Source organism: Hypomesus nipponensis, chromosome 11 (assembly GCF_054491055.1).
Source record: "Hypomesus nipponensis isolate SF chromosome 11, ASM5449105v1, whole genome shotgun sequence".
NCBI classification, from domain to species: domain Eukaryota; kingdom Metazoa; phylum Chordata; class Actinopteri; order Osmeriformes; family Osmeridae; genus Hypomesus; species Hypomesus nipponensis.
The window spans coordinates 22,651,241-22,662,500 of record NC_140371.1 but is presented as its reverse complement, the minus strand read 5'-3'; the positions used below and the strand labels follow the sequence as shown (position 1 = coordinate 22,662,500).

Here is an 11,260-nt window from a genome sequence, read left to right as displayed (position 1 = left end):
TCCTGCTGAGGAGCCAGAGTGTGGGACACATCCAGCCTCCCCCGGCCCGCCAGCTGCTGCGCTCTCCAGCCCTCCTCCCTCCACAAGCCTCAGTCTGACATGCTGTGCGCTTGGCCGCATGACAGAAACCATGAACACTGAAGCAATGACCTTGGCCTCCGACCTCTGTTAGGCCTCTAATTCAGGGTGGGGGTGAGGAGGCCGGCCTCTCCTCTGGATGGCACGGCTCCTCAGGGCTTAACCAGTGCTTCCTGTCGGGGCAGGCAGTCAGCAGCATTAGTGTGGGTTGTACCACCAACGCTTGTTAAACATAATTATCTGTGATCACAGGCCTTCTCCGTCCCAGAGCGCTGAGTTGCTAGGCAGACTTCACCTGGCGGGGCTAAACAAACATGGCCGCCTCTGACCCCAGACACACTCCCTCCCCAGGAGAAGCATTTCATATTATTACCCCCCAGTAGTCTCATTTCACAATTTCACGCCTATGTGCTGGCAGGGTCGGGGGATGTGCTGGCAGGGTCGGGGGATGTACCCTGGCAGGGTTGGGGGATGTGCTGGCAGGGTTGGGGGATGTGCTGGCAGGGTTGGGGGATGTGTTGGCAGGGTTGGGGGATGTGCCCTGGCAGGGTTGGGGGATGTGCTGGCAGGGTTGGGGGATGTGCTGGCAGGGTTGGGGGATGTACCCTGGCAGGGTCGGGGGATGTGTTGGCAGGGTTGGGGGATGTGCCCTGGCAGGGTTGGGGGATGTGTTGGCAGGGTTGGGGGATGTGCTGGCAGGGTTGGGGGATGTGTTGGCAGGGTTGGGGGATGTGCCCTGGCAGGGTTGGGGGATGTGTTGGCAGGGTTGGGGGATGTGCTGGCAGGGTTGGGGGATGTGTTGGCAGGGTTGGGGGATGTGTTGGCAGGGTTGGGGGATGTGTTGGCAGGGTTGGGGGATGTGCTGGCAGGGTTGGGGGATGTACCCTGGCAGGGTCGGGGGATGTGCTGGCAGGGTTGGGGGATGTACCCTGGCAGGGTCGGGGGATGTGTTGGCAGGGTTGGGGGATGTGCCCTGGCAGGGTTGGGGGATGTGCTGGCAGGGTCGGGGGATGTGCTGGCAGGGTTGGGGGATGTGCTGGCAGGGTTGGGGGATGTGCTGGCAGGGTCGGGGGATGTGCTGGCAGGGTTGGGGGATGTGTTGGCAGGGTTGGGGGATGTACCCTGGCAGGGTCGGGGGATGTGTTGGCAGGGTTGGGGGATGTGCTGGCAGGGTTGGGGGATGTGCTGGCAGGGTTGGGGGATGTACCCTGGCAGGGTCGGGGGATGTGTTGGCAGGGTTGGGGGATGTGCCCTGGCAGGGTTGGGGGATGTGCTGGCAGGGTCGGGGGATGTGCTGGCAGGGTTGGGGGATGTGCTGGCAGGGTTGGGGGATGTGCTGGCAGGGTTGGGGGATGTGCCCTGGCAGGGTTGGGGGATGTGCTGGCAGGGTTGGGGGATGTGCTGGCAGGGTCGGGGGATGTGCTGGCAGGGTTGGGGGATGTGCTGGCAGGGTTGGGGGATGTGCTGGCAGGGTGCAGGACGTTCCTCCTGCGTATGAGATGGCCTGTAATCAGGCCACAATGTCACAGGATTATTTTAAGACCTGGCAGAATCTCTGGATGAGGGAGATGAAAGACAATCCAACACGCAGAGACAGAAAATGAGTTCATCAATGTAATTAGGCCTCTCTCTATCTCTCTCCCCTCTCTCTCTCCCCTCTCTCTCTCTCTCTCTCTCTCTCTCTCTTTCTCTGCCTCTCTCTCTCTGCCTCTCTCCCTCTCTTTCTCTGCCTCTCTCTCCCTCTCTCTTCCTCTCACTCTCTCCCTTTCTCTCTCTGCCTCTCCCTGTCTCTATCTCTCTCTCTGCCTCTCTGCTCTCTTCTTTTCAAGCTTCCCTCTGTTGTTGATGATATCTATGCAGGACTCCAGAGATGAGATGTTACCCAGTCAGAACAGCCTGCAGCTGCTGCTACACACACATACACTTGACACACACACACACACACATACACGCACACACACACACATACACGCACACACACGCACACACTGGGAAGGTTGATTCTGCTGATCAAGGAGCTTGTAACTGTATGGGGGGGTCTGTGTCAGACACAGTACAAGTGTATTCATTAATCACTGTCGTAGTGAAAGTAACAGACAAGGAGAGGGGAGGGGGTAGGGGAGGGGGGAGGGGGGAGGGGGGAGGGGGGAGGGGGGAGGGGGGAGGGGGGAGGGGGTAGGGGAGGGGGTAGGGGAGAAGGGAGGGGGTAGGGGGTAGGGGAGGTATGCAGGGGACCACCATGCTCTCAGGTTTACTCTATCCTGTCTCATTATGAAATAGGGAGCATCTCACCCCCTGCCTCACCCCTGCGTGACCCCTAAGAGGCAGGCCTGGAGACGGAGACTGTAAACACTGACTGGACCGGACCTCTACCCTCCTCTCACCCCTTCCTTTCCCCTCTCCTCACTCCTCCCCCCTCTCCTCACTCCTCCCCCCATCCTCTCCTTCCCTTCTCTCCTCCCACAGGGCTGTGCTGTGAACACATCCTGACTCCACCCAGTCCTTCTGGTGCTGAGAGAGAGAGAGACCTGCTTCCAGTGTGATGTATTACAACCAGAGCCTTCTCCACTCAGCCAGCGCTGCGTAGTTAGTCACTGTCAGGAGGTAACACGATAGCTACTGGAGCCCTGGCTCCCACGTCAGGCTGGAATCCCTCAAACTAATCTGTGTGTGACTCCCAGCTCTCGTCTGCTGGGAGGCTGCTGTTGTGTTTGGGGATTAAGAGCAGCTCGTCTGCCATGTTGTGTTTCCCCTCAGCCCGTGTCCCTGAGTGCGGCCGTTAATGAAGTTATTTGCACTGCTGGCTCAGCGCGTCAGCCCTGCTCTCGACCTGGGTGTAGAAAGAGGGTTAGGTCGTTGCAAGCTGAACACAGGGTTCCTCTCACAGGGTTCCTCTCACAGGGTTCCTCTCACAGGGTTCCTCACAGCAGGGTTCCTCACAGCAGGGTTCCTCTCACTGGGTTCCTCTCACAGGGTTCCTCACAGCAGGGTTCCTCTCACAGCAGGGTTCCTCACACAGCAGGGTTCCTCACAGCAGGGTTCCTCACAGCAGGGTTCCTCTCACAGGGTTCCTCACCCAGGAGGGTTCCTCACAGCAGGGTTCCTCTCACAGGGCTCCTCTCACAGGGGTCCTCTCACAGGGTTCCTCACACAGGAGGGTTCCTCACAGCAGGGTTCCTCTCACAGGGTTTCTCTCACAGAAGGGTTCCTCACAGCAGGGTTCCTCTCACAGGGTTCCTCACAACAGGGTTCCTCTCACAGGGTTTCTCTCACAGGAGGGTTCCTCACACAGGGTTCCTCACAGCAGGGTTCCTCTCACAGGGTTCCTCACAGTAGGGTTCCTCACAGCAGGGTTCATCTCACAGGGTTCCTCACAGCACGGTTCCTCTCACAGGGTTCCTCACAGCAGGGTTCCTCTCACAGGGTTCCTCACAGCAGGGTTCCTCACAGCAGGGTTCCTCTCACAGCAGGGTTCCTCACAACAGGGTTTCTCTCACAGGGTCTAGATACATCTCTCTGGATGCAGCCAGCGTGGAGTCAAACGGTGCAGCTTGTTAAAGTGGACACTCTTCTCTCTCTCTCTGTCTGTCTTCATCCCTCTCTTTCTCTTTGTTCCTCCTCCTTCTCCTTCCCCCCACGCTATCTCCCCCCTCTCTTTATCCCTCCCCCCTCCCTCCCCTCTCTGCCAGATGTATGATGTTATTCTGAGGAGCTCTGAGGGCTTCTTCCTTATTGTACTGACACAGGAAGCGCTGCTTCCTGCAGGCACAACTAATCAGATTCATATCACGTCCCTTCCCCACTCACCGTCTACTGACGTGACCCCTGTCCGTCTGTCCCTCCTGTTGGGACAGAAGGTGTGACAGTCACCACCAGAGGGAGGAGGAGAGGAGGGACATGTTAGCTTCACAGTCATCTCTGCTTCCATTGTTTACCATGCTGTTGATATCATAGTAAACATTTGCCAGAAGGGGTGTTTAGATGGTGTACAGACGTGTCTGCTGTGTGTGTGGGTGTGCTGTGTGTGTTGTGTCTGCTGTGTGTGTTGGGTCTGCTGTGTGTGTTGGGTCTGCTGTGTGTGTTGTGTCTGCTGTGTGTGTTGCGTATCTTGATGCAGGACACATATTCCTCCTGCCTGTTTATCCTGCTGAATGAGAGAAACATACACACAGCCTGCTGCTGTCTGGAGCCTGTCTGAGAGGCTGCAGACCTGCCAGGCCCAGCCCAGGGAGAGGGGCCTGGTCTGGGCCTGGGCCAAGCCCACAACACCCTCACACCCATTGTAGCAATGATCGTGTCATTAATGGGGGATTAGAATCCTGACTGCAGAGAAACAAGAGCAGTTTGAAGCGTGTGGGTTTCTGTGATGAGTTTCCTGGATGGTTTGTGAGGTTGTGTCAGCAGTGTGGTCGACCACAGGCTGCAGAAACAAGGAAAACACATCAAGTCGACCTCTTACCCTGTTGTGGTGTGGAGGCAGGTGTCCAGCCCCCTGCCTCCAGCCCCCTGCCTCCTGCCCCCTGCCTCCTGCCCCCTGCCTCCAGCCCCCTGCCTCCAGCCCCCTGCCTCCTGCCCCCTGCCTCCTGCCCCCTGCCTCCAGCCCCCTGCCTCCAGCCCCCTGCCTCCAGCCCCCTGCCCCCTGCCCCCTGCCTCCTGCCCCCTGCCCCCTGCCTCCAGCCCCCTGCCTCCAGCCCCCTGCCTCCAGCCCCCTGCCTCCAGTCCCCTGCCTCCACCTTTTAGCCCCCTTCATCCCAGGAAGCATCTTAGAATCTTTGGCACCTATATACTAATGACATGTTCAAGTTACAACCCTGTTACCTTTTAGGTAGAGTCAGTATCACTATGCACCTTGTATGTGAGCTCGGTTCTGTATAGCAGGTGGTGTAGACGCCAGCTCTGGCTTGTTTTCTTGATAGAAAAGGAGAGTGTGTGATTGTGTCTGGCATCCCTCCCTGGAGGAAACCAGACGTGTGTCCTCGGTCTGTCGCTCATTACTGCGCCGTGTTCTAGCCTGGGGTCACACAGAGCCAGCTGTTCTCATCATCCATGCCGTCTTTATCATCCATGCCGTCTTTGTCATCCATGCCGTCTTTGTCTGGATGTGAATTGTGCCGCTGTTAAATGTTAAGTATTCACCAGCTAATCCTGCTGTAGAGGTTTGTGGGTATATTCACCAGCTTAGGGGAGTCATATGGCTGAGTGGTTATGGAGTCAGGCTATTAATCAGAAGTTTGCCATTCGATTCCCGGCCGTGCAAAATGACGTTGTGTCCTTGGGCAAGGCACTTCACCCTACTTGCCTCGGGGAGAATGTCCCTGTACTTACTGTAAGTCGCTTTGGATAAGAGCGTCTGCTGAATGACTGAATGTAAATGTGACCCTCCTGTAGAGGCTGTGTTTGTGGGTTAGATGATGTTAGCTATGAACCATCAGAACAGAACTGTGGGTTAGATGATGTTAGCTATGAACCATCAGAACAGAACTGTGGGTTAGATGATGTTAGCTATGAACCATCAGAACAGAACTGTGGGTTAGATGATGTTAGCTATGAACCATCAGAACAGAACTGTGGGTTAGATGATGTTAGCTATGAACCATCAGAACAGAACTGTGGGTTAGATGATGTTAGCTATGAACCATCAGAACAGAACTGTGGGTTAGATGATGTTAGCTATGAACCATCAGAACAGAACTGTGGGTTAGATGATGTTAGCTATGAACCATCAGAACAGAACTGCCGAACGTTTGGGTGAACATCTGGACTCTCCTTGGTACAGATCCCTCCACCACCATCTGCAAAACATTGACCTAAAGCACTAAGATGTGCAGCTATCTCCTTATACACCCAGAACACTGCAGACTGGTCACAAAGTGCACTCATTAATTGGTGTAAATGGCATGCCTCAGTAGCGGCCCTCATGCTGTACCTCCCAATCCACAACCATCCTTCCTCCTTAATGGGAGTTGATTCGGTCATGACGGTGTCGATAGTTTACATAGAAAATGCACTCCCACATGTCTTGTATTGCTGTGCCATTTTAAGAAATGCTGCTTCTCAGAGTCCTGTCCTGCAGAGGGCTGGTGACGGCCCAGCCTTGTCTCAACATGCTCCTGTGTCTTTTCCTTGGCAGATCCAACTCTTCCAGCTGTTGGGGGTCCCGCGTGGGCTTGCAGAGGGGAGCAGAATCGTCCTGGCTCAGGGCTTCTCAGACAGTCGTCTCTCTCATCCAGACTCCTGTCCATCCAGGTGACAGACGCGCACGGCGAGCGATGGACTTGTGCTGACTTGGCTGGTTGCCTTCTCCCTCTCCATGAGTCACACAGTGGAATGGAGAGGGCTGCAGACTTAGCGCTCCGTGCGGCTGCCTGCAGGATATGAGTGTTGTCAGCCCTGAGACGGACCACGTGTGGAAGCTGTCTGGTTGCCCGGGAGACGCGTCTGGTTGCCTGGGAGACGCATCCAGAGCCCTGCAGGCTGACGAGCAGGTGAGACGCAAGCTGAAAGCCCTGAACGGCAGCATGGGCCCCCCGGCCCCCGGGGCCCCCGCCCCGGGGAACCCTGACGGAGGGGGCAAGACCAACGGCACCCCGGCCATGCCCAAGATGGGGGTGCGAGCCCGGGCAACAGAGTGGCCCCCCAGGGAGAAGGACTGGGACGGGCGGCCAAACTACGAGAGCGTGATCGCTGCGTTTCAGAATGGCCAGCGGGCAGACCAATCAGGAGAAGCAGCAGAGCAGGGCGACGCCCCTCCTCCAGACTCCCAGTACTCCCTGAGTGACCTCCTCAGCCAGTCCCCCCTGAGGGCCCTGCACCCCATCCGCCAGCGCAGCAACAGCGACGTCACCATCAGCGACATCGACTCGGAGGACATCATGGACCAGAACGCAGTCAACCCCAACACGGGGGCCTCGCTGCACCGAGAGTACGGGAGCACGTCCTCCATCGATAGGCAGGGCCTGGCTGCGGACGGCTTCTTCACCATGCTGAGGGGCTACCGGGTGGACGGCCTGAACCCCCGCAGCAGCCCCCCGCTGGGGTTCCCAGAGCTGCTGCGCTACGACACCGCCCTGTCCCCCAGCCTGCTCACCGCTGCCCAGATCGCCCGCGGCGAGATCGTCCGCCTGGGGAACTACGACTACGTGGACGCCTCCCTGCTCTACGGCCGCGAGCGCGACAAGAGCTTCATGAGGCGCCTACAGTCGGACTCGTCTGAGACCACGTCGCTGTTCAGGAAGTTGCGCAGCATCAGGAGCGAGAGCGACGCCTTCCGGCTGTCCCTGGAGCAGGACGAGCCCCGGACGCTGGGCTTCCAGAAGTGCTTCGCCCACTACGACGTGCAGAGCGTGCTGTTCAACATCAGTGAGGCGGTGGCCAGCAGGGCCAACCTCAGCCAGAGGAAGAACACCACCACGGGGGCCTCGGCCGCCTCGCAGTACCAGCAGGGCCCCGGGGCCGGGCCTGGGGCTGGAGTTGGGGCCGGTGCTGGGGCAGAGGGAGGCGTGGTGGGGGGAGGGAGCAGTGGAAAAGACCCCGTGTTTGAGTCTCCCATGGGCAGCCGGGAGGACCTGAACCCCAAGGAGAACCTGGATGCAGATGAGGGGGATGGGAAGAGCAACGACCTGGTCCTGAGCTGCCCCCACTTCAGGAACGAGGTGGGGGGGAGGGGGAGCGCAGGATCTCCCTGTCCCGGGCCAACAGCGCCGGCTACAGCGGCGCGGGGGAGAACTGCTCCTTCGAGTCGTCTCTCAGCTCCCACTGCACCAACGCAGGCGTGTCGGTGCTGGAAGTGCCCAGGGAGAACCAGCCCATCCACAGAGAGAAGGTCAAACGCTACATCATCGAGCACATCGACCTGGGAGCCTACTACTACCACAAGTACTTCTATGGGAAAGGTAAGAGCCGCTGACCCAGCACAGCCGTCTGCATGTCCCAACATGGGGGATGACTCGAGCTGCATGAGGGTCTGTTCAGGATCTATTGAGCTTCCCTTCTGGACACAGATCCTTGCTCTCAGCCAGGGCTGGGTGTGCTGTCTGCAGCCTTGAGAGAGGAGTTCATCCAAAGTGGAGGATCCTCTGTTCTGGAGAGTCATATAACTGGACGACCTAGTTATTTCCAGAGGGCCTGAGAAGATATTGGGGCAGGAACAATAGAAGTCCTGTGTTGGGTGTGAGAGTGTGTGGGAGGGTAGCGGTCGTGTTCTCCTTGTGAAGGCGCCCCTGGAGGAGCTGTGATTAGTCAGGACAAGGAGCACTGCAGCTGTTCCTCCTGGGGCCTGGGAGAGCTGTGTGTGTGTGTGTGTGTGTGTGTATGTGTGTGTGTGTGTGTGTGTAAGCGCCCCTCGCATGGAACCTGAGGGTCAATGAAACCACAGCAAGGTCCCAGTGCTCCTCATTAAAACACCTATGTGTGTGAATGTAGAAGACCCAGCCCTCAACCACACCACCCCCCCAGCTCATCACAGTGGACTGAGTGTGTGAGAGTGTCTGGTTTTTCCTGTCTGTTTTTGGGAGTCTCAGTATATTGGGTTACCCATTCATCAGCCCCCATCCACGCTCCCCAAAACAGCTGCTCCACCTTTCACATTGGGAAGATGCCTGAACTTATTCAGGACACTGTTGAATGTGTGTGTGTGTGTGTGTGTGTGTGTGTGTGTGCAGAGATGGCAAAAGTACACACATCCTTCACTCAAGTAGAAGTACAGATACTCATGTTTAAAAATATATTTTCTTTTACCTTTCAAAGGTTTTCCCCCCACACACAGTGAGGAGAGCAGAGAAGCCTAAAGCAGAGTACAGTAGAGTATAGCAGGGGGGTATTCCAGAAAGTGGGTTCAACAAACTGTGAACCTAACCCTGAACTCTGACTTGGGTACGTTAGCCAGCATCATTGGAGCTCCAATACTAGGATCCAGCATGGCACCCGGTGACAAAAAACGTTGTCCTACTTCACCACACTTCAAATGTAAGTTTTATCACGTGTTTATGCTAAATCTGAGCACATATTCTGGAAAAAAACAACACAGCTGTAGCAGCGTAGAGACAATTGCTGCCGAGTCAAAGCAGACATTGGAATGCAGGAGCCAGTCCAGATATTTAACATTTAACCCCACTGTCCGTTAATATTACAGGAGAAATTTGCTGGGAAATTTGGCCTGATTCCAGGCAGGAACCAAAACCAATTTTAGATAATCACATAACCTGTTTAAATGTGTTCCATTATCTCAAATAATTCTCATTTTAGAATGAAACGTTAACTTATTAACCACCAACCCTAAACCCAGATTGTATAATACATAACCAATCTAGTCCGTGCCATTTTCTTCAAGGTGCCCAAGTGTCAAAAGTGTTTTTCAAAATGTTTTTTCCTTCTTCACAGTTTAAAGACGGAATATACCTCACGCTTTTAGCATCAGTATGTTTAATTTAGAATCTTTCATCACCTCTGCTGAAGAAGACCTCTCTTGCTAACACCCCCCAGACAATAACACACACACACACAGACACACACACACAGACACACACACACAGACACACACCATGTCACCACTCCGGAGCAGGCTTTTATCGCGCCGGCTTCAGGATTGATTGTATTGATTTTCCTGGTGTGTCCTGTCATCCCCTGGAGGACACTGCAGCCACATGCCAGATCTGACATGCTCAGTAGAGACCAGAGACATGAGGACACCTCACCTCTCTGGTAGAGCAGCTAGAGGGACACCTCCCACATCCTCTGACCTTGATGTCTGTTGAGTCTAGTCATCATGGCTCTGACTTGGATTAGACACTGTTGATTTTAGGCTCTGTGTGTGTGTGTGTGTGCGTGTGTGTGAGTGTGTGTGTGTAAAACAAAGCTCCTGTCACTGCCCCTCTTATCTGCATGACGACACACACTCACACATACACTCAAATACACACAGTCTCATACACACACACCCTCCTGCATTCTCTCACTTATTGAGAGAGGGCAGAAGGGAAAGAGTATGTTTCTGTCGTCATTCTCCAGATCTTTAATAACCTAGTTTAAGGATGTTCCCCTGTAGTCATCTCAAGACACAGTTGATGTTTGCCCCTCACCTGCTACCCTTCCAAATTGTATTGAACCTGAAAATACACTTCGATCTCTGAGAGCCAGCATATTAGCGGCGGTCGACAAAAATAGGTTTTGTTACCATAACAAAGAGAATGGGGTCAGAGACCATGTGGGGGGGTTCAAATCCCCCCTGGCTCCCTGCTGGGCTGTCTAATCCCTGTGCAGCACTATGCCCCTCTTCAGCCATGAAACCAGCAGCACTTCAACATCATCATCTACCTGGAGTACAGAACCAACTGGATTTTTTATTTGAATCAAATTTGTGTTTTGTACCTGTGTTCGATGTGGGAGGTTTGTTTAAAACTGTCTTCTGTTCGGATTTCAAAACAACTGATGTTTAATAAAAAAATCTAACATTTGGATGTGTCTCTCCAGAGCACCAGAATTACTTTGGCGTGGACGAGAACCTGGGTCCTGTGGCAGTCAGCATCCGCAGGGAGAAGCTGGACGAGGGGAAAGATGGGACGCAGTACAACTACCGGGTCACCTTCAGGACCAGTCAGGTAGCCCAGCCTCTCTCCAGCAGGGTCTGCTCTGTGCTGTGGGCTCAGAACATCACGTCATGTTAGAACCCTTGTAAGGAGCAGGTTAGCGAGGGCTCCTCTCCTCCAGAGATGGTCAGAGACACAGAGAGGTGCAGACCAGAAGCTGAACACAATCATGTGGCAAGAGTAGAGATAAAACATCTAAATGTGCTAATGGATGTTGAAACCCAGTGTAGAGGACGGTCAGCTCGGTACAATGGAAGCCACCCAGACCTCCGTGTTCCCCTGCTCCACTGCCCCCTGATGTGGTCAGGGAGTCGCTCCTCTCACTCAGCCAAGTCAAGCACACTGATGCAGTGTGTCAGAGGATAGGGACAACTGTCCACACACACACACACACACACAATTGTACCCAAACATGCACTGAAATGATCTGAACACACCAACAAGCATACACACACATACATAAGCACACACACTCATACACAAATGCACGCATGCAACCACCCACAAAATCTGAATCAGTCCTCCTGTCACACACACACACACTCAGATCAATGTTCTCAGTGATTTCCTCTGGAGGGCCCTGTCCTGAATAATTCAGG

The 11,260-nt window shown here is 54.9% G+C and overlaps 1 protein-coding gene across 1 annotated transcript in view; it reads left to right on the top strand.

Moving 5' to 3' along the window:
- The window catches only part of sipa1l2a (signal-induced proliferation-associated 1like 2, genome duplicate a), a 68,195-nt gene that overhangs the window by 23,278 nt on the left and 33,657 nt on the right, over positions 1 to 11,260 (top strand). Inside the window, 3 exon segments of the mRNA XM_084709062.1 lie at positions 6,209 to 7,728; positions 7,731 to 7,970; positions 10,546 to 10,673. Of these exon segments, the coding sequence (XP_084565188.1) occupies positions 6,453 to 7,728; positions 7,731 to 7,970; positions 10,546 to 10,673 (1,644 nt within the window). The 5' untranslated portion in view covers positions 6,209 to 6,452.